This window comes from Staurois parvus, unplaced genomic scaffold (genome assembly GCF_062004578.1).
Source record: "Staurois parvus isolate SC_StPar_1 unplaced genomic scaffold, SC_StPar_1.0 ptg000551l, whole genome shotgun sequence".
Classification (NCBI taxonomy): Eukaryota; Metazoa; Chordata; class Amphibia; order Anura; family Ranidae; genus Staurois; species Staurois parvus.
Window position 1 is genome coordinate 220,499 of NW_028318347.1, and position 26,862 is coordinate 247,360.

Here is a 26,862-nt window from a genome sequence, read left to right on the forward strand (position 1 = left end):
TTAGTGAATGATGCAAATTCATTATAAGTTCAGTAAACCCTCCATAAAACATATAAAGATAAAAATCATAACAAATTATTATTATACAGTATTTATATTGCGGCAAAAGGTTTGCTCAGCGCTGTACAATGGCAAGGGGGGACAGACCATGAGACAATACAGTAACAAAACAATACATGAGGGGTTCGAGGGTCCTGCTCTTTTGAGCTTACAATCTAGGAGGGAGTGGATAGTAGTAGAGGAGGAAGTGGCTGTGGGGGATGGAGTGGTAGGAGGAGTGGAGGAGATTGGCAGTTAGGTGAGGGTGGGGTAGGCTTCCCTGAAGAGATGGGTTTTCAGGGTATGCCTAAAGGTGAGGAGGGTAGGTGACAGTCTGATGGATTGGGATAGTGAGTTCCAGAGGATGGGGGAAGTCCTGGAGAAGTCCTGCAGTCGGGCGTGGGAGGTGGAGACCAGGGAGCTAGAAAGTAGGAGGTCTTATGAGGAGCGAAGATTATGGGTTGGGTGGTATTTGGGTATCAAGTCAATGAGGTAGTTTGGGGCAGCAGTATGAATGGCTTTGTATGTCAGTGTTAGTAGTTTGAATTTGATGCGTTGGGCAATCGGGAGCCAGTGGAGGGAATGACAGAGGGGGGTGGAGCCAGTGGAGGGAATGACGGGGGGGGGTGGGGGCAAAAGAGGAGCGGTTGGTAAGGTGGATGAGTCTGGCTGCTGATTTCAGGATAGACTGAAGCGGGGATAGTCTGTGATGAGGGAGTTGTAGTAGTCCAGACGTGAGATGATGAGGGAGTGAACGAGTTGTTTAGTAGTGTCTGGGGTTAGGAACGAACATATTTTGGAGATGTTGCGGAGGTGGAGCCAGCATGAGCTTGCTAGCGATTGGACATGGGGTTAGAAGGACAGGTTTGAATCAAGAGTGACACCTAGGACTTTGGCTTGTGGAGTGGGACTGATGGTGGTGTTGTTGGTCCTGATGGAGAGGGGGGGGCACGGGCCGGGGGGAAACTTAGGAGCTCGGTTTTGAAAAGGTTCAGTTTGAGGAAGTGGAGTGACATCCAGTCTGATATGTCAGTCAGCAGGTGGGTGATACGGGCGGAGACTGAAGGGGTGAGTTGAGGGGTGGAGAGGTAAATTTGTGTGTCATCGGCATAGAGGTGATAGTTGAAGCCGTGGGAGTGTATGAGTTGGCCAAGGGAGGAAGTGAAGATGGAGAAGAGAAGGGGCCCGAGGACAGAGCCTTGGGGGACCCCAACAGAGAGGGGGAGAGAGGGGGAGGTGGTAGCATTATAGGTAATGCTGAAGGAGCATTGGGAGAGATAGGATAACCAGGAGAGAGCGGAGTCTCTGATGCCAAGGGAGTGCAGTTTACTAAGGAGGAGGGGGTGGTCAACTGTGTCAAAGGCCGCGGAGAGGTCAAGGAGTAAGAGGAATGAGTAGTAGCCATTAGCTTTGGCGGTTAGCAGGTCATTAGTGATTTTGAGTAAGGCGGTTTCGGTGGAGTGTAGGGGACGGAAGCCAGACTGTAGGGGATCGAGGAGGTTATTGTCAGTGAGGTGGGAGCTTAGGCGATTGTAAACTAAGTGCTCAAGGAGCTTGGAAGTGAATGGCAGCAGGGAGATGGGTCTAAGGTTGTTCAGGTCAGTGGGGTCCAAGGAGGGTTTTTTGAGTATGGGGGTGATGCGCGTGTGCTTTAGGGGGAAGGGGAATGCACCAGTAGAGAGGGAGAGATTGAAGATGTGGGTGAGGGAGCGTAGGATGGAGGGGGAGGGTGCCCGGAGGAGTTGTGTGGGGACAGGGTCAAGCGGTGAGGCGGGCTTCTGAGAAGACCTTGGTGACCTCCTCAGTGCTGGCAAGGCTGAAGGAGCAGAGTGTTGGGGAGGTTATAGTGTGCGGGATGTTAAGGGTGGTGGGTGGCAGGGTGGTTGCCAGGTCAGAGGAGGGGAGAGTGGGAGGGAGCCTAGGTGGAGCATTGGCTATGTTCTTACGGATTGCGTCGATCTTATTTTGGAAGTGAATGGCAATCTCATGGGCGGTGAGTGAGGTACTGGGTGGGGGTGAGGGGGGTGGGGGAGAGAGTAGATAGTTGAAAGTGGAGAAGAGCTGGCGAGGACAGGTGGAGAGGGTGTTGATGAGGGTTACGAAGTAGGCTTGTTTGGCGGCGTGGAAGGAGGAGGTGTAGGTGAGGAAGGCGGATTTGTAGAGGGAGAATGCTTGAAGGGATTTGGTTTTGTGCCATAATCATTCCAGTGCGCGACTGCGTCTTTAAGATGTTTTGTGTGGTCATTCTGCCAGGGTTGAAGCGGTTGGGGTCTAACACTAATTGTGGTTATGGGTGCTAAGGAGTCTAAGGCAGCTGACAGCGAGTCGTTGTACGCAGTAGTGGCCAGGTCAGCACAGGACAGTGGAAGGATAATGTCGTACAGACGGTCAGCTGCAGAGTGGAGAGGGGCTGGATTCAGGTTGTGGAGGTTACGGCTGCTGAAGGTTTGACATTTGGGGGGAGGTGTTCCAGGACGAGGAGATGGAGAAGGTAATGAGGTTGTGGTCAGAGAGAGGGAAAGGGGTGTTAGTGAGGTTGTAGGGGGTGCAGAGATGGGAGAAAACGAGGTCCAGGGTGTTCCCGTCTGTGTGGGTGGAGGACTGTGTGAGTGCAAATGAAGAGGTTAAGTGGAGGAGTTTGGATGTAGCTGGGTTGACATTGAGAGGGATATTGAAGTCACCAAGGATGATGGTGGGGAGCTCAAAGGAGAGGAAGAAGGGCAGTCAGGCGGAGAAGTCGTCAAAGAAGCGGGATACGGGTCCAGGGGGCTGATAGATTACTGCAATCCTCAGAGGGGTGGGGGAGCAGAGTCGGATGCAGTGGGCCTCGAAGGAGGAGAAGGATAGAGGGGGGGGGTTGGGAGGATCTGGAAGTTGCTCAGCGGTGACAAGAGCATGCCAACCCCACCACCTCTACGACTGCTCGATCTGGGTGAATGGGACCAGACGAGACCTCCATAGGAGAGTGCCGCAGGGGAGGCGGAGTCAGTGGCTTGGATCCAGGTTTTGGTGACTGCTAGGAGGTTGAGGGAGTGGGAGATAAAGAGGTCATGGATGGCTGTGAGCTTGTTGCACACCGATCGGGCGTTCAGGAGTGCAACCGAGAGTGGAGGGGTGGATGCGGGGAGGAGGGGGACAGGTATAAGGTTGAGGGGGTTGCAGCGGTTTGTGTGAGTAGGAGGGTGCCTAGTGGGTGAGTGAGGTGGTGAGGGGCCAGGATTCGGGGAGATGTCCCTGGCATTGAGAAGGCGGGTGAGAAAGGTGGCAGGAGAGCAGGATGTGCAAGAGCGTGTGGGTCTGTTATTGGTGGCCTGTGGGTCGGTGGGAGAGTGGAGTATCAGGAGGAGGTGGTAAGAACCGTAGTGGGAGAGGAAAGTATTGAGGGTCCAATGTAAAGTTGTTTTGGGGGGGTAGAGGGAGGAGATTTTGTGAATGGAGGAGAGGGGTACAAGGAGGAGGAGGAGTACAGGTGGCATATTAAGAGGGTGAGCGGATTGCTGGTCAAATGAGGGAAGTGAAAGGTTTCACATCAGGGCATATAGATGTGCAGAATCTATCGCCCAGTGGCGGAGGAGTTCATCAGTGGGGAAGGTGGTGGGCAGCTGGGCCTGCTGCTGGCTAGTCACGGCAGTCTGTGGGTGCTGTAGGCTGGCCTCTGGAGGTGCTGTGGGGCCCGGCGTCATTTCAGTCATTGAGGATTCTCCACAAAAGTCGTCAAATGGTCTCCACCGTGGATATTTTGGTGTGTAATGAGCTCTGTCTGAGTTTTAAAAGCTTTATCAAAGTCTGAACACGGATATGGCCTCTTTTTAATGTGAACCCACTGGTGTGTGCTAAGATCTGACTTTTGTTTAAAGGCTTTATCACATTCAGAACACTGATATGGCCTTTCTCCGGTGTGAACCCTCTGGTGTCTGATAAGATGTTCCCTCGTAGTAAAATCTTTATCACATTCAGAACACAGATATGGCCTTTCTCCCGTGTGAATCCTCTGGTGTTTGATAAGGTGTGACTTATCTAAAAAAACTTTTTTGCACACCAAACACCGAAACGGCTTCTCTCCAGTGTGGACCCTCTCGTGTAGGATAAGGTGTTATCTCCTTGTAAAATATTTGTCACATTGAGAACACTGATAGAGCTTCTTTCCCATGTGAATCCTCTGGTGTGTAGTAAGCTTGCTCTTGGTTGTAAACGCTTTATCACATTCAGAACAATGATATGGCTTCTCTCCGGTGTGAATCCTCTGGTGTATGCTAAGATGTGACTTCTGTGTAAAAGCTTTATCACATTCAGAACATTGATATGGCTTCTCTCCGGTGTGGATCCACTGGTGTGTGTCAAGCTTTACCTTGGTCACAAAAGCTTTGTCACATTGAGAACATTGATAGGGCTTCTCTCCGGTGTGAAGCAACTGGTGTGTGATAAGATTTGCCTTCACTCTAAAATCTTTGCCACAATCTGAACAACGATACAGCTTCGCTCCGGTGTGAATCTTCATGTGCGAGTTAAGATTACTCTTCTGGGTAAAAGTTTTGTCACATTCGGGACACTCAAATGGCTTCTCTCCAGTGTGAATCCTCTGGTGTTTGATAAGATATGCCTTCTTTGTAAAAGCTTTATCACATTCAGAACACTGATATGACTTCTCTTCAGTGTGACTCCTCTGGTGTCTGATAAGATATGACTTCACTGTAAAAGCTTTATCACATTCAGAACACGGATATGGCTTCTCTCCAGTGTGAACAATCCTGTGTGTGATAAGATGTGACTTCTCTGTAAAAGCTTTATCACATTCAGAACACTGATATGGCTTCTCTCCAGTGTGAATCCTCTGGTGTCTGATAAGATATGACTTCACTGTAAAAGCTTTATCACATTCAGAACACTGATATGGCTTCTCTCCAGTGTGAACAATCCTGTGTGTGATAAGATGTGACTTATCTGTAAAAGCTTTATCACATTCAGAACACTGATATGGCTTCTCTCCAGTGTGAATCCTCTGGTGTGTGATAAGATGTGACTTCCGAGTAAAAGCTTTATCACATTCAGAACACTGATATCGTTTCTCTCCAGTGTGACTCCTCTGGTGTGTGATAAGATTTGACTTCACTGTAAAAGCTTTATCACATTCAGAACACTGATATGACTTCTCTCCAGTGTGAATCCTCTGGTGTGTGATAAGATATACCTTCTTTGTAAAAGCTTTATCACATTCAGAACAGTGAAATAGCTTCTCCTCCATTGCGATCCTGCCTGCGATAAACTTTCCCTTCACTGCAATCCAAAAATTAAATATCTTCTCTTGCATTGGAATGGGAATTGAAAGCCATAGTCCCTTCCAGAACATTGAAATGACTTCTCTGCTGTCGTCCTCTGAGGCTGGATCAATGCTGAAGAGTATCTAAAACATTCACACCACCGACATGACTTGTGCTCTGTGTGAATCCTCCAGTGAACAGCAATAAAGTGTTTCAATCGCTTCGGACAGCAGTATGTCTTAATTCCCATGTGGCTTTATGAAGACCAACATGACCAAAAACATGGTTCATTAATCCACCTGTAAAAAAAAAAAAAAAAAAAAGTCAGAATTCTATGTAGAGGGCTGAATAAAGTTAATTTCTATTTCTAATGTTCATTATTAGATATTGTAACAGAACCGGGCCCAGACTTCACTTGGGTACTTCTGTTAGACTACTGCTTCCCCATCTGAACACCGACAACAGACACCACCACTGACCATACAAGGCTACACGACACCAGTATTGAAGTAAACCAGGAGGTAGACTAGTTTATTTTAACACAGATACAAGATATATACATTCAAGGGAACAACCCCCCCTCCCTGCATAATGACACAGGGTGGGGCAATCTACATTTAGTAACAGAGATACACCATCAGAATGGAGGGCTGCTGGAGACACCCCCCCCCACCAAGCCAATACACAAACACATACATCCCATAATAGTTTGCTCCCAAGCAAGACACACAATAGAACAATGGGATGCAACCACATGACATTAAACAATCCACAACCCCCACCCCAATATTGGGCCACATCACCTTGTACCCCTAACAGGCACAGGGTGACTTACACATAAGAGGGATATGCGGAGCTGAGGCAGGGCTCTCTCCCCTTTTCCAAAGTAAACTGTGTTTCATGGGCCCCCCACCCAAAGTGACTCCCGTCACAGATATATCTAACATATAGAAAGAATATGTACAAGTTTAACATGTTTGACGTGTTTCCTCTGAATCTGTGTATGGGCGAAGACCGCAAGGGCTGATTAACCAGCTTAAAAAATGTGGGAAACCAAACGCTCTTCACATAAGACCATGGTAGAGCATAACAAAAATGGTAGGTGCCGCTCAAAGCTCCACCAGGTCCTCTGGCATGACAAACCTCTTGGAGTGGCAACAAGAAGAGTGCTTGTTCCAGCTCAAAACGTTCAGTAGGGAAAGGGAGTCATGCAACGTACATGTTGGGGAGGGGGGGGTGGCCTGGTTGGAGCCTAGGCTGAGGCTGTCATACAATTCAATTCCTTACAGGTTTTGTTGAGATGTGCGACTTCTAGGACTCCCTTTCCTTACAGAGTGGGAGAACATATCACCCAAATAAGGGTAAGAATTGCCAAGATGATGCTTCTGGTAAAGGAGCATTTACAGAAGGCACAAGAAGCTGGGTATTCAACGGTACTACCAAGCTTAGACCATTCCAGGTTGGGAACCAGGTAGCTGTGTTCAAACCCATAGGGAAGAGTAAGTTCCCGACCAGGTAGCAAGTGCTTTTGACGTTATAAAGTACACCAACCTGCAAAGCAAAGTGTCATAGAGCTAGTCCCCTCACTCCGCTGCCGCCAGGAGTCTGCCCCCTGCTGAGGTGGCATCCTTCCCCTCTGGCCGAGCGCCAGCAAATCTGCCTCTCCACTGTGCCTGCATGTGGATTCGCCACATGCAGGCTCCACTCCTGTCACCCCCCTCCCTGTCTCCATGCAACGGCACAATCCTGCTTTCCCGTGTCTGCCAGAGACAAAGGCTACGCTCCCTGTGTGGGGCCGGCATCGAGGGAGCTGGGCCTGTTGCCATGATAATCTGATGCCAAGTTTCGAGGTACCATGGCAATGAGAATGTGCCCAGCTCTACATATAATGCCAGAGTGGGCCCTGGTCTTTGCAGTTTTTCAGTTGCTCCCCCATGCCTGATGCTGAGCAAGGTCTGTGCTGCGGCCAGACCCCACGAACCCCCCCACATCCTTCTTCACTGATTGACTGCAAGCCTGCTATGGACCTCCCAGCCCTCTCTGCCCCCAGGCTCTCCACTGCTAGCTGGTGAGTGGATTAAACCCATTGTGCCCGGACCTCCACCCTGCCTTGGACTTAACCCCGTCTGCCCAGATCTGCATCCTGTGTATTGGATTAAACCTGTTGTGCCCGGACCTTTGCCCTGCCTTGGACTCAACCCTCTCTGCACTGCTCCGCATCCTGTGTATTGGATTAACCCCATTGTGCCCAGACCTCTGACCTGTGCTGGCCCGATTCTGCCCGAAACCCTTGCCCGCGGACTCCAACCCCTGCGGTGCCCCGCCGCTCTGTCCTATTAAAACCTGTGGACTATTGGCCCCCTGTTGTCCAATATTGCCATCCTGAGAACCCTACTGTATCGCTGTGTCTTGTGTTGTTCTACGGAGTAGCTGTTCGATTGTCTGCACCCCGAAAAACTCCCCAATAAAGGCCCGCATATCGGGTTCCATGTGATCTGTCTCCGTGTGCTCTCTCTCTCTGCGCTCCTAGTTCATCACACAAAGGCCTTAGCAAATCTTCCACTTAAATATATTAAAACCCTGAAAAGACCATGAGCAGGTAGCTTCCCTGGTTGAGGTTGGCTCACAGATCAATATAGGGGTGGCTTTGACCACCCTGTCAAAGACACAAACTCAGCAGGTAAACGTTTTTAGAGAGCAATAGGGGAATCATTTCAGAAAAACCAGATCTTAGCAGGGTAATTGAACATGACATTGTCTAATGTGAAAGTCCGAGTAAAACTCTATTGCATTCCCGAGGCACATAGGAAAGCAGTATCAGAAGAGTTTGGAAAATACTTAAACTCAATATCAATGAAGAATTGCAGAGCGTAGGGTGAAGCCCAATTGTGTTGGTAACAAAACCCAATGGAACTCTGGTTTTGTAATGATTTCAGAACGCTCAATGAGGTATCGAAGTTTGATGAATATCGGATACCCTGAGTAAATGAACCGATAGAGAGGTTGCGGCCAACCCAGTATCTTAGACTTTACCAAGGAGTACTAGCAGATACCTTTGACCAAGGAAGCGAGAGACAAGATGTCATTCTCCACTCCAAAATGGTCACGTCCAATATAAAAGAAGAGCATTTAGGGTTGCATTCTGCCTTGGTTACTATTCAGAGGGTGATGGATAAAATACTACACCCTTATTGGAAACATCTCGGTGTATTTGGGTATCTTCAGTACTTACTGGGAATACCAAACTCCCTAAGGTCAGGCTGTGTTGGACTCTTTAAAGCAGGAGCAGTTTCACTGTTAATCCAGAAAAGTGTGCCTTTGCGATGGAGGAGACCAAGTATATAGGGTACATTGTGGGTAGGGATTTGGTGATGCCTCAGATGAAAAATTTAGATGCCATTCAGGCTTCATCTTGCCCCATCACAAAGAGGTCCGAGTGTTCCTGGGCATAGTTGGGTCCTACCGTCAGTTTGTCCCCAACTTTGCCACTATTGCTGCACCACTGAGTTGACAAAGAGTAAGAAGTCATGGTCAAGTGGAATGAAAAAGCTGAAGAGACTTTTTGGGAGCTTAAAAAACAGCCTTATGCCAATAATCCAGCGCTGGTTGTTCTTGACTTCTCTTAAGAATTTATTGTCCCAAGAGGTCAATGGGGAGGAACACTATATAGTCTTCCTCAGACAGCTGCTGAAGGAATTTACACTGTAGTGGATCATGAGTGACTGGCCATTAAGAGGGATTTTGACTCCCTATGCTTTTTTTTTCTCGTTGATAGGATGTTTTGTCTGGTGTCAGACCATGGCACACACGAACACACACGTTAACCAGATGGTCCAATTCATGGTGGAACAGACCTAGAAAACACCAGAATGCAGATGCCCTCACTGTAGGGTTTCCCCCAGAGCGTCTGACACCTCCACATTGCAGTAAAGGGGGATATGTACAGGATGCGAGGGATGGGTCCCGGACAGGAGATGTGTCCCTGTTACTTGGATTGTGGTCCTTTGAAGGTGACATCTCAGGGGTTTTCACCCATGCAGGGTGAGAGGTTCTGGGGTGGTCCAGTTGAAAAGGAAAGAACTGATTAACAGTTTCTCTCAGGATTGGCAAGTCATCATTTTGGACCTGCAATACAGAGACTCAGAGGGAATTTAAGTTGGAAAGAATATTCCAACCCAGAATATTAGAATTGTGGTCCTAAAAAATGGGAACAGTAAGTGATCAGTGGTTGTCTGATGTGTAGTGGAAAAGACACAGCTGAGTGAGCAGGGTGGTCTGTCTTAAGACTGAGACATGAACTGTGAAAACCTCTTTGGGACTGCTGAGGCAGGCGGGAACTTTCAAAACCCAGTTAAGGGACAAGTTTCACAGGTAGTAGTGCTTTGGTGCAGGTCCCCCAGGGCAGTGCCCAGCCCTTCATGCAATTTCTTTGACTAATCGCTTGCCTATTAGCCAGAACAGATTTTTAACATTCAGCTCTCACTGACTTTACCCACTTGAAGACCTCAATACATATAAACGATGCGTGTTCAAGTGGTGAAGAAATCAGCCTAAGCCCTGGTTCACATCTGTGTGGTCTTGCAGGCTGTGATATGTGCGGGCACAAGAGCCCATTCATTTAAATGGACTCTCGTGCCCTGGGACATGCAGGGAAGAAGTCCCTGCACTACTTTGGAAAACGGAGCCCGCACAGGAAACGAGGTGGCACTGCTGGGGGGCACTGGTGGAAGGCACCGCTGGGCGCTGCTTGGTGGCACTGCAGAACACTGGTCATCAGGTCACTGATCATCAGTGCAGATCTGCTCTGTGACAGCTGCCAGTTATCGGCAGTATATTCCTCATGTTGAAAATGTGGAATAGACTCCCTCAGTAGTTGGTTGTGGCCAGCTCAGTGGATTGCTGTAGGAAAGTCCTGGATTCTTTCTTGGATACACAGAATATAACTGGATATAACATTTATAGGGAAAGTTGATCCAAGGAATATCCGATTGCCTCTTGGGGGATCAGGAGGGAATTTTTTTTCCCTTGCAGGAGCAAATTGGATCGTGCTTTGCTGGGTTTTTTTGCCTTCCTCTGGATCAACTGTGGGTGTAGGATTATAATTTTTTTTTTTTTTTAAATGGTTGAACTGGATGGACTTTTGTTTTTTTTCAGCCAGACTAACTATGTAGCTGTGACAGCGTGCAGAAAGTGCTGCCGATAACTGGCAACTGTATTTACTCCGTGATCTGCTATGTCATTGGACACAGCCGATCACGTGGTAAAAGGACGCTGTGATTGGCCTTTTACCTCATCACGTGATCAGCTGTGTCCGTAGGAAACAGCGATCACGGAAATCGCCAGGTGCGCACCACTGGGGTCACGCGGGAGGACGTCATTTGAGGCCCTCCCAGAACTGGATAACCACACTGTAGTGGACATTAAGCTATACCACGGTTAGCAAGTGGATAAGAGACAATAGTTAGGAATTTCTTAGCGTAGCTGAACGGTATGAAAGCAGCTTTATTAGGGAGGGAGAGACAAGGTGGGTTTTATCTTTGTGATGGGATTCACTTTGGGTGGGGGGCCCATGGAACACAGCTCACTTTGGAGAAGTGGTGTTATGATCCGCCAGGTGGTACCTCTGGCAGCCCACCGGACAGGATTACCCAGAGCGTGAAGTCCCGGTCTGCGTATTCACCAGGGCCCCTGATCGTGGGGATGGACTTGAAGCAGACCAGGACCAGGTCACGACCTCTGAGCACTCCCACCCGTGGCAGAGGGGACCACAGGGGATGGATACAGGAGGAGAGCCTGATGTGAAAAGACTGGCAGGCCCAGGCGGGATGGATGGATGGATCGCAGTCAGTCAGCCCAGTCGTTACCGTGGGAGCAGCGAGGTACAGAATCGGCAGGCAAAGGATAGTCGGGTAACACGCAGAGTCAATACCGGGGTGGTCAGTCTGCAGAGAGGTCAGATAAGCCAGGGGTCAGGATAGGAGAAGGCAGCATAGTCAGGGCAATCCGGGTCAAAAACAGGAGAAGGCAGCGTAGTCAGGGCAACCTGGGTCAAAACAGGAATAGAACTCAGGGTACAGGAACACAGGTAGCAGGAAAGACCTTGCAGCAATCTGTGACAGCGCAGGGCATCTTTAAATACCGCGCCCTGCACTGTCATTGGTTGCCCAGCGTGTACTCGCGGCGCCTACTGCGCATGCGCGAGTCTCCTTCAGCCGTGGCCGGCCGGGACCTAGTGCCCATATCCCGGCGTGAGCTGCCACGACTGCGCATGCGCTGGGACAGACGCCGCGGCGGACCCTGACAGGTGGGGAGACCCGTCTCAGCACCCCATATCCCTCTTATGTGTAAGTCACCCTGTTAGGGGTGCAGGATGAAATGTTCTAATATTGTGTAGACATGCCCAGGAGATAGGTGGGGTGGGGGTTGTAGATTGTTTGGTGTTGTATGGCTGCATCCCATTGTCTGTCTGGCTTGGGAGCAAACTATTATGGGATGTGTTTATGTGTATTAGCTTAATGGGGGGGTCTCCAGCAGCCCTCCCTCCTGATGGGACTGTCTGCTGGTGTGAAGTTTGACTACCTGTGTGTCTCTTGTTACTAAATGTAGATTGCCCCGCCCAGGGTCATTATGCAGGGAGGGGGAACTGTCCCGAGTGTATATATCTTGTATCTGTGTTCAAATAAATTAGTCTACCTCCATGATTACTTCCAGACTGGTGTCTAGTCTTGTATGGTCGGCTGTGGTGTCTGTTGTTGGTGTTCGGACGGGGAAGCGGTAGTCTAACGGAAGTAACCAAGCGCAGTCTGGGGTCGGTTCCATTACAATCTTGAAACACAAACGAACGTATTATCTGAGAGAAAATAACCACAAATATTTTATGGTGTCTGGACGGTATGCAAGCTGTATGTTTAAGCCACAAATATAAAAAGTGAGAGATGAGAGGCGACAGCCAGAAAAAATGTTCTTAGGCTGGATAAACCGTTTGATTAGTCTGCCGTTTAAGAGGTTGCGATAGGGTTGTTATTTCATCAATACAAATTAGAAGGTACTTTCTGTGAGACAACCGTCAGGGATAGGAGTGGCTGACCAGAATGTAAGCTGCTTGGTTAGGCCAAAATCAAAGAGGGAGAGGTAAGAGAGGTTTTATCCGGAAATACAAATCAGAGTGTATTAGCTGAAAGACAATAGTCACAAATATTAATTAGTGGCCGGACAGAAGGACATCAGCGGGGATCATCTAAGAATAAAGAGGGGGCAGGTGATGACGGATTGATCTTGAAATGAACATTAGAACGTCCGAGAGATAAAAGCCAGAAATAGATCAGTGGCTGCATGAAATAGAGTATTATCATTGAAAGAATAGCCAAGGATATATTCAAGTGTCTCGGCAGTATGTAAGCCATTTGGTTAGGTCACAATTTAAGAGGAATAGTATAACTGCAGTTATTAAATGCAAGAGAAGAGTACGGAGGTATGACAGTGATGGGTATGTACAGGAGAGGAGTGTGGAGGTACAGTATGACAGAGATCTGTATATACAGGAGAGGAGTGTGGAGGTATGACAGTGATGGGTATGTACAGGAGAGGAGTACGGAGGTATGACAGTGATGGGTATGTACAGGAGAAGAGTGTGGAGGTATGACAGTGATGGGTATGTACAGGAGAGGAGTGTGGAGGTACAGTATGACAGAGATCTGTATATACAGGAAAGGAGTGTGGAGGTATGACAGTGATGGGTATGTACAGGAGAGGAGTACGGAGGTATGACAGTGATGGGTATGTACAGGAGAAGAGTGTGGAGGTATGACAGTGATGGGTATGTACAGGAGAGGAGTGTGGAGGTATGACAGGGATCGGTATGTACAGGAGAGGAGTACGGAGGTATGACAGTGATCGGTATGTACAGGAGAGGAGTACGGAGATATGACAGTGATCGGTATGTACAGGAGAGGAGTACGGAGATATGACAGTGATGGGTATGTACAGGAGAGGAGTACGGAGATATGACAGTGATGGGTATGTACAGGAGAGGAGTACGGAGATATGACAGTGATGGGTATGTACAGGAGAGGAGTGTGGAGGTATGACAGTGATGGGTATGTACAGGAGAGGAGTGTGGAGGTATGACAGTGATGGGTATGTACAGGAGAGGAGTGTGGAGGTATGACAGTGATGGGTATGTACAGGAGAGGAGTGTGGAGGTATGACAGTGATGGGTATGTACAGGAGAGGAGTGTGGAGGTATGACAGTGATGGGTATGTACAGGAGAGGAGTGTGGAGGTATGACAGTGATGGGTATGTACAGGAGAGGAGTGTGGAGGTATGACAGTGATGGGTATGTACAGGAGAGGAGTGTGGAGGTATGACAGTGATGGGTATGTACAGGAGAGGAGTGTGGAGGTATGACAGTGATGGGTATGTACAGGAGAGGAGTGTGGAGGTATGACAGTGATGGGTATGTACAGGAGAGGAGTGTGGAGGTATGACAGTGATGGGTATGTACAGGAGAGGAGTGTGGAGGTATGACAGTGATGGGTATGTACAGGAGAGGAGTGTGGAGATATGACAGTGATCGGTATGTACAGGAGAGGAGTGTGGACGTATGACAGTGATCTGTATGTACAGGAGTAGGGATGGGCTTGATGTTCACGTAGAACATCAGTCATTCGTGTGTTCGCCAAACACATAAATGGTAAAGGCATTCGGTGGCCTCTTCACCTGCCTAGTGCCCCACAATGCACTGCGTTCTCACAGTGCATTGTGAGAGCCATGATTGGCCAAAGCAATGCATCTGACCATAGGTCAGGTGCAATGCTTTGCCCAATCACAGCACAATTGGCCAGTGCTAGCGGTGATGCTACTACTAGCTCCGACCAATTGTTTACATCTGACCAGCAAATGTCAGATTGGAGTAATTGCTCGGTTGCTCACCCATGCGGACAGACTGGCAAACGGGTTTTTTTTTTTTTTCAACCACTTGCCCACTAGAGGATTTCTTGCCCATCCTGACCAGGCCATTTTTTGCGTTACGGCGCTGCGTTATTTTAACTGACAATTGCGGTCTCGCAATGCTGCATGAAATTTACGTTCTTTCTATCCCACAAATTGAGCTATTGGTGGCATTTGATCCCCTGTGCGTTTTTTATGCCATAAACAAAAAAAGTAATATATATATATATATATATATATATATATATATATATATATATATATATATATATATATACATACATACACACATACATACACATACACATATATATATACACACACACACACACACACACACACACACACACACACACACACACACACAGTATCACATTTTTGTCAATATTTAATTCTCTCTTTTCATGTGACAACACTGAAGAAATGACACTGAAGAAAAGCTGTACACTGACTACAATGTGACGTAGTCAGTGTACAGCTTTTATAACATGGAAATTTTATCCCCTCAAAATAACTCAACACACCGCCATTAATGTCTAAACCGCTGGCAACAAAAGTGAGTCCACCCCTAAGTGACAAGGTCCAAATTGGGCCCAATTAGCCATTTTCCCTCCCCGGTGTCATGTGACGTGTTAGTATTACAAGGTCTCAGGTGTGAATGGGGAGAAGGTGAGTTACATTTGGTGTTATCGCTCTCACTCTCTCATACTGGTCACTGGAAGTTCAGCATGGCACCTCATGACAAAGAACTCTCTGATGATCTGAAAAAAAGAATTGTTGCTCTACATAAAGATGGCCTAGGCTATAAGAAGATTGCCAAGACCATGAAACTGAGCTGCAACACGGTGGCCAAGACCATACAGTGGTTTAACAAGACAGGTTCCACTCAGAACAGGCCTCGCTATGGTCCACCAAAGAGGTTGAGTGCACGTGCTCAGAGTCATATCCAGAGGTTGTCTTTGGGAAATAGAGGTATGAGTGCTGCCAGCATTGCTGCAGAGGTGGAAGGGGTGGGGTGTCAGCTTGTCAGTGCTCAGACCATACGCCACACACTGCATCAAATTGGTCTGCATGGCTGTCGTCCCAGAAGGAAGCCTCTTCTAAAGATGATGACCAAGAAAGCCGCAAACAGTTTGCTGAAGACATGCAGACTAAGGACATGGATTACTGGAACCATGTCCTGTGGTCTGATGACACCAAGATCAACTGATGTGGTTCAGATGGTGTCAAGCATGTGTGGAGGCAACCAGGTGAGGAGTACAAAGACAAGTGTGTCTTGCCTACAGTCACGCATGGTGGTGGGAGTGTCATGGCACTGCATGAGTGCTGCCAGCACTGGGGAGCTAAAGTTCATTGAGGGAACCATCAAGGCCAACATGTACTGTGACATACTGAAGCAGAGCATGATCCCCCTCCCTTTGGAGACTGGGCCGCAGGGCAGTATTCCAACATGATAACGACCCCAAGCACACCTCCAAGACCACCACTGCCTTGCTAAAGAAGCTGAGGGTAAAGGTGATGGACTGGCCAAGCATGTCTCCAGACCTAAACCCTATTGAGCATCTGTGGGGCATCCTCAAATGGAAGGTGGAGGACCGCAAGGTCTCTAACATCTACTAGCTCCGTGATGACGTCATGGAGGAGTGGAAGAGGACTTCAGTGGTAACCTGTGAAGCTCTGGTGACCTCCATGCCCAAGAGGGTTAAGGCAGTGCTGGAAAATAATGGCGGCCACACAGAATATTGATACTTTGGGCACAGTTTGGACCTTGTCACTTAGGGGTGGAGTCACTTTTGTTGCAAGCAGTTTAGACATTAATGGCTGTATGGAGTTATTTTGAGGGGACAGCAAATTTCCATGTTATACAAGCTGTACACTGACTACGTCACATTGTAGCAAAGTGTCATTTCTTCAGTGTTGTCACATGAAAAGAGAATCAAATATTTACAAAAATGTGAGGGGTGGACTCACTGCTGGGAGAGGCTGTATAGATTGAATTTTCACTATAATATCTGCTGCAGCAGGTTCTATACATTGTACAGATGTGCAACTCTGCAGGCAGTTTAAGGGGACCTCCCAGACATGATATTTAAAGAAATGGTTCGTTCCTTATAGCAATGAAACATGACTGCCCCTATAAAAACAGTACTTTTTGAATTTTCTTTTCACTGATTCATGTCCCTCAGGGCAGTCCTTGAGCCTCCATACCCCTTTTATGTCCAATAACTTGCATATAAGCCTTCAAAAATGGACACTTTTGAATTTACAAGTTTGGTCCCAAAGACTTGCATTGAGTTCGTAGTTCAGCCCAGAACTGTACAGGAGAGGAGTGTGGAAAGTAATATGTTGGGCAGTATGAACAGGAGATGAACATCATAACCTCTTGCTCCTCTATCCCTTCGACCCAGATGAAGTAGACGTACAAGTGGAGTCAACACAATAGCTCCAGGAAGGAGTATCAACATTCTGATGACATTTCGGGGTCTACGCTCCACCATAACTCTGGTTCTCGGAGTGTCAGGTCCCAGCGGGTTCTCCTGTTATTCTGTCTCGGACACATCAGAGGAACATGGTGGGAGATCGGCCTGAATGTCCTTCCTAGGAGGGAATACCGGAGCCATTCTGAGGCCCATTTAATGGCCGGCAATGAGGAGGAAACCAACACTGATAAGTAGATTCTGAAATAAATCTATCAGTAGAACATTCATCACAAGGAGGAAGAGGCGGTCACAGATGATTGATCTGTCTATAGCAGGGACAGGAGCCCAGTACCGAGGGTTGCCACCTCATGTATTTAAAACCAAACACATGAATTCATCTGTGGGTGATTAGGATGGTAATTAAACTCACTTAGCGCCTTGTATGCATTAACCACTTGCCTACCAGGCACTTATACCCCCTTATTTACCAGGCCAATTTTCAGCTTTCAGCGCTGCCACACTTTGATTGACAATTGCGCGGTCATGCAACATTGTACCCATATGAAATTTTGATCATTTTTTTCTCACAAATAGAGCTTTCTTTTGGTGGTATTTAATCGCCACTGGGCACTTTAATTTTTGCGCTATAAATTAAAAAATGCAAAAAATTTGAAAAAAAAAAAAAATTTCTTTGTTTCTATTATAAAATTTTTCAAACAGGTAATTTTTCTCCTTCACTGATGTGCGTTGATGAGGCAGCACTGATGGGCACTGATAGGCGGCACTGATGGGCACTGATAGGCGGCACTAAAGGGCACTGATAGGCGGCACTGATAGGCAGCACTAATGAGGTGTCACGGATAGGCGGCACTAATATGCAGCACTTATAGGCGGCACTGATAGGTGACACTGATGATGGGTACTGATAGATGGCACTGACTGGCATCACTGCTGGGCACTGACTGGCACAACCGCTGGGCACTGACTGGTGGCACTGACTGGCAGCACTGCTGGGCGGCACTGCTGGGCGGCACAGGTGGGTGGGCACAGGTGGGTGGGCACAGGTGGGCACAGGTGTGTGACACTGCAGAGTGGCACAGGTGGGTGCACTGCTGGGCACAGGTGGGAAGAGCTAGTGGGTGCACTGCTGGGCACAGGTGGGTGCACTGCTGGGCACAGGTGGGCGGAGCTAGTGGGTGCACTGCTGGGCACCGATCATCAGGGCACTGATCATCAGTGCCCTGATGATCGGTGCCGATCCTCGCTCTGACAACTGCCGGTTCTCGGCAGTACTTTCCTCACGATCTGACAGCGTGAGGAAAGTGCAGCCGAGAACCGGCACTTGCATTTCCCTCTGATCAGCGTGTCATTGGACACCGCTGATCAGGTGGTAAAAGGCCGCTGTGATTGGCCTTTTACCACATCACGTGATCAGCTGTGTCCGTAGGTGCGCGCCCCCTGGGGCGCGCAGGAGAGCGCGTTCTGGGGGTCGTCATATGACGTCCACCCAGAACTGGCCGGCCGCAGTGCAGCCGTCATTCGGCTATCTGCGGTCGGCAACTAGTTAACAGCCTCAGAACCTGTGTAATTCATATGTATTCGGTTTTAAAGGGATGAGGTGGCAACCCTACCGGTACCATTATTATGCAAGATTTTTATAGAGCCAACAGTTTGCTTAGTGTTACGGTACAGCTCCTTGGAGCTTACAATCTAAGAGAGAGGGGCTGGTGGTACAAAAGGTAATAACTGTGGGGGATGGACTGGTAGGAGAAATAAAAGATTACGTTATTAGCTAAAGGCAGGACAGGCTACCCTGAAGAGATCGGTTTTCAGAGATCGACTAAAAGTGGACAGAGTAGGCAATATTCAGATAGATTGTGGTAGAGAGTTCCAGAGGATGGGGGAAGCTCTGGAGAAGTCAAGGAGACAAGCATGGGGGAAGGAGGAGACAAGGGCTCTAGAGAGCAGGAGGTTGTGCGAGGAGCGGAGAGGACAGTTTGGGTGATATTTGGAGACAAGATCAGTGATGTAATTTGGGGCGGAGTTATAAATGGCTTTATATGTTATTGATAATGTTTTGAATTTTATTAGTTGGGCAATGGGAAGCCAGTGGAGGGATTGGCAGAGAGGGGTGGAGGACACTGAATGGAGGCCAGTGGAGGGATTGGCAGAGAGGGATGGAGGACACTGAGTGGAGGCCAGTGGAGGGATTGGCAGAGAGGGATGGAGGACACTGAGTGGAGGCCAGTGAAGGGATTGGCAGAGAGGGATGGCAGATATGGAACGGTTGGTAAGGTGGATGAGTCTGGCAGCATTCATGATAGACTGAAGAGGGGATAGCCTGCGATGAGGTCGGCCAATGAGGAGGGAGTTACAATAGTCAAGGTGAGAGACAACCAGGGAGTGAATAAGTTGCTTAGTAGTTTCTGAGGTTAGGAACGGGCATATCTTGGAGATGTTGCGGAGGTGAAGTCTACAAGATTTGGACAGTGATTGGATTTGGGGCTGAAGGACAGATGAGAGTCTAGGATTACACCTAGTACCCTGGCATGAGGGGAGGGACTGGGATGAGTACGGAGCGGTGGCCATAGGTTGGGACGAGTGCGGAGCGGAGGCCATAGGTTGGGACGAGTGCGGAGCGGTGGCCATAGGTTGGGACGAGTACGAGGCCATAGGTTGGGACGAGTACGAGGCCATAGGTTGGGACGAGTACGAGGCCATAGGTTGGGACGAGTACGAGGCCATAGGTTGGGACGAGTACGAGGCCATAAGTTGCTTAGTAGTTTCCGAGGTTAGGAATGGGCATATCTTGGAGATGTTGTGGAGGTGAAGTCTACAAGATTTGGACAGTGATTGGATTTGGGGCTGAAGGACAGATGAGAGTCTAGGATTACACCTAGTACCCTGGCATGAGGGGAGGGACTGGGACAAGTGCGGAGCGGAGGCCATAGGTTGGGACGGGTGCGGAGCGGAGGCCATAGGTTGGGACGGGTGCGGAGCGGAGGCCATAGGTTGGGACGGGTGCGGAGCGGAGGCCATAGGTTGGGACGGGTGCGGAGCGGAGGCCATAGGTTGGGACGGGTGCGGAGCGGAGGCCATAGGTTGGGACGGGTGCGGAGCGGAGGCCATAGGTTGGGACGGGTGCGGAGCGGAGGCCATAGGTTGGGACGGGTGCGGAGCGGAGGCCATAGGTTGGGACGGGTGCGGAGCGGAGGCCATAGGTCGGGACGGGTGCAGAGAGGAGGCCATAGGTTGGGACGGGTGCGGAGCGGAGGCCATAGGTTGGGACTAGAGATGAGCGAATCGAAGTAGGCGAAGTGGAATTCGTTTCGAATATTGGAAAAATCCGAATCCGAAAATTAGCATACTTCGGATGCGCGAATCGAAATTTTTCCTAAAATGGCGGCGACATGTGCGGCGACGGAGCGGGGATGTCTGGGAAGGCGCACAGACAAGGCGCGCTGACCCATAATGCATTCATTAATGACATGTGATCGCATTAGCCAATCAGCAGCCAGCCAGCCAGCACTGTGTAATGGTCGAGCTATAAATGGCGGCCATTTTAGAATTCTGCATTTGCCTCCAGTCATTCAAGAGAGGCAGACCGCTCTGTATTAGGGACAGAGTTAGGGCCACAGAAAGGTTACTTAGGGACAGAGAATCGTTACTCAGGGACACAAAACCGTTACTCAGGGCCACAGAACCGTTACTCAGGGCCACAGAACCGTTACTCAGGGCCACAGAACCGTTACTCAGGGCCACAGAACCGTTACTCAGGGCCACAGAACCGTTACTCAGGGCCACAGAACCGTTACTCAGGGCCACAGAACCGTTACTCAGGGCCACAGAACCGTTACTCAGGGCCACAGAACCGTTACTCAGGGCCACAGAATTGTTACTCAGGGACACAGAATCGTTGAATTAAAGAGTATGTCAGACAACATGCAGAGGAGTGGCAGAGGAGGCAATGTTTTAGGAGCGAGCAGACGTGGCAGCAGAGGAAGGGGTCGAGGCAGCACTATTCGCAGCCAGAGGCCAGTGCTCCCGGTGTCATCCAGCGGTCGTGTCTCCACCGAGAACCCTGCCGTCATCGATTGGTTGGCTCGGTCGTCTTCCTCTTCCCAGGTCACCTCTCACACCTACAGCCAACGGTCGGTGGGTACATCAGACACAACCGTTAGTTGGCATGGCCCGGGACCAAGCCCACTGAAATCACGTGTCCTCTACCTGCCCCTGTCCTTTGCTGTTCCCTCACCAAGCGAAGTATCGCATGCTGTGGGCTCAGCCCCACTGTACAGTGAGGAAGAGCTAACAGAGGGCGGTCAGGAACGGGGGGAGACATCCGCCTTTTCAGCAGCCAGGCGAAGAAGTACTGGCGAGGAGAGTGGCTCGGTAGCCGGTCTAGAGACAGGTCTGTCTCCTGACCCACACGCAGCCGAGGGGGCTAGTAGTGAGGCGGAGACACTACTTGATGATGAGGAGGCTGATCGCACTTGGCAGCCTCGTCGTCATCAGGTAATTTCTTCCGCATCATCAGGAGAAGAGGGTGCCAGCTTGGCAGCGAGCGAAACAGTCGGTGGGTTTCCCAGGAGGCAGCAGGGTCGCAGCAGTGTCAGTGGAGCCAAACGGCCACGGAGTAGAGCACCAGCTCCACTGCAGCCTACCACCACGGCCAGTAGTGGTGCCGGTGCGCACGGAGGAAGTAGCAGTCAGCCAGTGAGGAGTAGCAGGGGCAAAGTTTCCTACTCGGCGGTGTGGCAATTTTTCGTCAAGCCGCCCGAGGAAGTAAACGTAGCCGTATGTCGACTATGTGGCCAGAAAGTCAAGCGTGGCCAGGGGGCCCATGTTGGGACTACAGCGTTGCGTCAGCATATGCAGCGTCGCCATTTGGTGGCCTGGGAAAACCGTGATAAAGATACGGCGGTTCTGCCTGCCCCAGCCCCCGCTCCATCACCCGCTCCGTTACTTGCTCCGTCACCCGACGTCAATCGCCCTCTATCAGCCAGTCAAGGCTCCAACACCTCTGCTGAGGGGAGTTGTCGCTCGTTGGCATCTTCCGCTCGTTCAGATGCTCCTTCTCCTGCTACTCCTCTTCACGGATTCCGTCAGCAGTCTTTTTTGGAATCCGTTTCCAAGAGACAACAGTTTGCGAGCACGCACCCGACGGTGCAAAAGCTGAACGTCCTCCTGTCCAAGTTGCTGGTGCTGCAGTCCCTCCCTTTCCAACTGGTGGACTCAGCACCTTTCCGAGAAATGATGGCTTGTGCCGCGCCGCGGTGAAGAGTGCCAAGCCGGCATTTCTTCGCCAAAAAGGCAGTGCCAGCCCTGCATTCACATGTAGAAGAGATGGTGGGCCAGTCTTTGAGCATGTCGGTCTCTGCCAAAGTGCACGGCAGCGCCGACGTGTGGAGCTGTAACTAGGGTCAGGGACAGTACATGTCATTTACGGCCCACTGGGTGAACGTGGTGCCGGCACAGCCGCACCAGCAACTTGGACAGGTCACGACGCTTTTGCCTCCACGTTTGCACGTCCTTGGTCCAGCAAACATGTCCGCCTCTACCACCTCTTCTTCCGCCATGTCCTCAGCCGCCACCCCCGTGCCAAGTCCCATTACCCGACCGGCATATCACATGTGCAGGGCGCAACGGTGTCACGCTGTGCTGCACCTGGTATGCCTTGGCGAACGTAGTCACACAGGGGAGGAACTTCTGAGTGTAATGAACAGAGAAATCGACAGATGGCTGTCTCCGCGCAAACTGAAAATCGGAACCATGTTGACCGACAACGGAAAGAACATGGTGTCTGCTCTGCGTCAAGGAAGGTTGTGCCATGCGCCATGCATGGCTCACGTGTTCAATCTGGTTGTCAAGCGGTTCCTAAAATCCACCATCCCACTGCAAGACATCCTTAAAATGTCACGTAAACTTTGCATGCATTTCAGCCATTCCTACACCGCAAAGCACACCCTCCTTGAGCTGCAGCAGCAGAACGGAATTCCACAGCATCGCCTGATCTGTGACGTTGCAACAAGGTGGAATTCAACCCTACACATGTTAGACCGCCTTTACGAGCAGCGAAAGGCCATCACCGATTTCCTGATGTTACAAGCGGATAAAGGTACTCCCTGTGTAACTTCGATGTCAGCCATTGGCAGCTCATGCGTGACACCTGCCGCTTGCTCAGGCCCTTTGAGGAGGCCACGCTATTCGTGAGTCGGCAGGACTATGGGATGAACGACGTCATTCCTCTGTTGCACGTCCTTGAACAAATGCTGTTAACAATGGCTGGTCAGGGTGCGGTAGACGTAACGCACAGATCTCAACGCCACATGACCCCTGTGGGGCCAGGACAGGAAGAGGAGGAGGTAGAGGAGGACATTTGTGCTCAGGAATTATTGAGTGAAATGGGTGGTTTTTCCACTCAGAGGACAGGAGTGGAGGAGCAGGAGCATCTGGTAGAGGAGGAGGAGGAGACAGAGGACCTAGACGCACCGTGGCAGTATGCTGTGGAGATGGAGGCAGGGAGTCCCTCGCATTCCTTGGCACAAATGGCCCTTAGCATGCTCGGTTGCTTGCGTAGCGACAGCCGAATAACCATCAGACAGAGGGATGGCTTTTGGCTGTCCACCTTGTTGGACCCTCGCTACCGTTCCAAAATGGTGGCCTTTTTCACACCTGCTGAGAGGGAGGCCAAAATTACGTACTATAAAAACCACCTATGTAGTCAGTTGGTCTCTGCCTTTCTGCGCCAACGTCCATCCTCAGACACTGTGGGCCCTGTGTGCTCGCGTTCCGCTGCCATGGCAGCAGGGGAGGGGTGGGGTGGTAGGAGCAGTGGCAGCTCCACCAGCAGCGGCTGCCTCAGTCTGCAGTCGATGATGAGTAGCTTTCTTCACCAGCGCAGTGAGGAAACTACTAACCAGCCGCAGCAGCAGCAGCATCAGGTGGACCTGGAGCAGGAGCTCAAACAACAGGCTTGGGCCTACTTGGACAGCACCCTGCCAACCGAGGTAGACAATCCCCTTGACTACTGGGCAACGAAACTTGACCTTTGGCCCCAACTAGCTGAATTTGTCCTTGAAAGGCTGTCATGCCCGGCCAGTAGCGTGGCATCGGAGCGCGTGTTTAGTGCGGCAGGAGGTATTGCAACTCCGCGGAGGACACGACTGTCCACCCAAAGTGTGGAGAGACTCACGTTTGTGAAAATGAATCAGGCGTGGATTAGTCTGGATTTCAAACCACCAGTTCCTGACACAACTGACTAAATCCGCCATGAATCATGCCCCAAACATGTGCCACTTTCAGGTCTCCTCACACACTGCTGGTGTGTTCCATTTTGTCATAGGGTGCTGGCAGATTACGGGCCTCCCATAGCTGCTGCCAGGCCCCTAATCTGCCATGGGCCCCTGTACCGCCTCCTCACGCTGCTGCAAGGTCCACAGTGTCTCATGGGGCCCTGTACCGCCTCCCATTGCTGCTGCCAGGCCCCTAATCTGCCATGGGCCCCCGTACCGCCTCCTCATGCTGCTGCCAGGTCCACAGTGTGTCATGCCATGTGCCACTTTCAGGTCTCGTCACACTGCTGCTGGGTTCCATTTTGTCATAGGATGCTGGCAGATTACGGGCCTCACATTGCTGCGGCCAGGCCCCTAATCTGCCATGGGCCCCTGTATCGCCTCCTCACGCTGCTGCAAGGTCCACAGTGTGTCATGCCATGTGCCACTTTCAGGTCTCCTCACACTGCTGGTGTGTTTCATTTTGTCATAGGGTGCTGGCAGATTACGGGCCTCCCATAGCTGCTGCCAGGCCCCTAATCTGCCATGGGCCCCTGTACCGCCTCCTCACGCTGCTGCAAGGTCCACAGTGTGTCATGCCATGTGCCTCTTTCAGGTCTCCTCACACTGCTGGTGTGTTTCATTTTGTCATAGGGTGCTGGCAGATTACGAGCCTCCCATAGCTGCTGCCAGGCCCCTAATCTGCCATGGGCCCCTGTACCGCCTCCTCACGCTGCTGCAAGGTCCACAGTGTGTCATGCCATGTGCCACTTTCAGGTCTCCTCACACTGCTGCTGGGTTCCATTTTGTCATAGGATGCTGGCAGATTACGGGCCTCACATTGCTGCGGCCAGGCCCCTAATCTGCCATGGGCCCCTGTACCGCCTCCTCACGCTGCTGCCAGGTCCACAGTGTGTCATGGGTCCCTGTACCACCTCCCATTGCTGCTGTCTCCAACGCCACACTCTGCCATGTGCCACTTTTAGGTCTCCTCACACTCCTGCTGGTTTCCATTTTGTCATAGGTTGCTGGCAGATTACAGGCCTCCCATAGGTGCTGCCAGGCCCCAAATCTGCTATGGGCCCCCGGACCGCCTGGTCACGCTGCTGCTGGGTCCACAGTGTGACATGGGTCCCTGTACCGCCTCCCATTGCTCCCACTCTGCCATGTGCCACTTTCAGGTCTCCTCACACTCCTGCTGGTTTCCATTTTGTCATAGGTTGCTGGCAGATTACAGGCCTCCCATAGGTGCTACCAGGCCCCAAATCTGCCATGGGCCCCCGGACCGCCTGGTCATGCTGCTGCTGGGTCCACAGTGTGACATGAGTTCCTGTACCGCCTCCCATTGCTCCCACTCTGCCATTTGCCACTTTCAGGTCTCCTCACACTCCTGCTGGTTTCCATTTTGTCATAGGTTGCTGGCAGATTACAGGCCTCCCATAGGTGCTGCCAGGCCCCAAATCTGCCATGGGCCCCCGTACCGCCTCGTCACGGTGCTGCTGGGTCCACAGTGTGTCATGGGTCCCTGTACGGCCTCCCATTGCTGCTGTTTCCATCGCCACACTCTGCCATTTGCCACTTTCAGGTCTCCTCACACTCCTGCTGGTTTCCATTTTGTCATAGGTTGCTGGCAGATTACAGGCCTCCCATAGGTGCTGCCAGGCCCCAAATCTGCCATGGGCCCCCGTACCGCCTGGTCACGCTTCTGCTGGGTCCACAGTGTGACATGGGTCCCTGTACCGCCTCCCATTGCTCCCACTCTGCCATGTGCCACTTTCAGGTCTCCTCACACTCCTGCTGGTTTCCATTTTGTCATAGGGTGCTGTATGGCCTCCCATTGCTGCTGCCTCCACCGCCACACTGTGGCTCCAAACACTGGTTTTGGCCCCGTGACTGGCCAAATGAGTGAAGTGTGCGGTGATTCTAAGATCGACGGCACTCATCTGCATGTCATACTGACTGACAGTATTATTTCTCTTCTCCAGCAGACTCCAAGGGCATTTAAATTAAAGGTACAGTGTTCTGCACTAATATTAAGTCTCTCTGAAGCCTAGAAACACCCTTTTTTAAGTTAAATTCACAGCGAATATATTCGACTCGAATCAAATTTTTTCCACGAATTCGCCGAATCAGTCGAATCGAATTTTTGAATACTTCGCTCATCTCTAGTTGGGACAGGTGCGGAGCGGTGGCCATAGGTTGGGACGGGTGCGGAGCGGTGGCCATAGGTTGGGACGGGTGCGGAGCGGTGGCCATAGGTTGGGACGGGTGCGGAGCGGTGGCCATAGGTTGGGACGGGTGCGGAGCGGTGGCCATAGGTTGGGACGGGTGCGGAGCGGAGGCCATAGGTTGGGACGGGTGCGGAGCGGAGGCCATAGGTTGGGACGGGTGCGGAGCGGAGGCCATAGGTTGGGACGGGTGCGGAGCGGAGGCCATAGGTTGGGACGGGTGCGGAGCGGAGGCCATAGGTTGGGACGGGTGCGGAGCGGAGGCCATAGGTTGGGACGGGTGCGGAGCGGAGGCCATAGGTTGGGACGGGTGCGGAGCGGAGGCCATAGGTTGGGACGGGTGCGGAGCGGAGGCCATAGGTTGGGACGGGTGCGGAGCGGAGGCCATAGGTTGGGACGGGTGCGGAGCGGTGGCCATAGGTTGGGACGGGTGTGGAGCGGAGGCCATAGGTTGGGACGGGTGCGGAGCGGAGGCTCCTAAGTAGTGGCCATTGGTTGGGATGAGCACAGAGCGGTGGCCTTTGGTTGGGATGAGTACAGAGTGGTGCCCATTGGTTTTAGCAGTTAGTAAATCATGAATAGAATGTTCACCTGACTTACCTGTGGGGTCTGACATGGAGAAAATCCCATACTGTCACTATGGTGGCCATGTGTTCAAGATGGAGGTCAGCCTGTAGAATCCGTATCTGAAAT

General features: G+C 50.8%; 1 protein-coding gene across 1 annotated transcript; it reads right to left on the bottom strand.

Annotated features, from left to right (window-relative positions):
- LOC149451025 (uncharacterized) lies at positions 1-26,862 on the bottom strand. Its single transcript, XM_089691136.1, has 2 exons — positions 26,770-26,862; positions 1-5,596 (listed from the first exon to the last, which is right to left on the bottom strand). Exon 2 carries the CDS (start codon positions 5,384-5,386, stop codon positions 4,133-4,135), a length of 1,254 nt encoding a protein of 417 aa, XP_089547262.1. The 5' UTR covers positions 5,387-5,596; positions 26,770-26,862; the 3' UTR covers positions 1-4,132.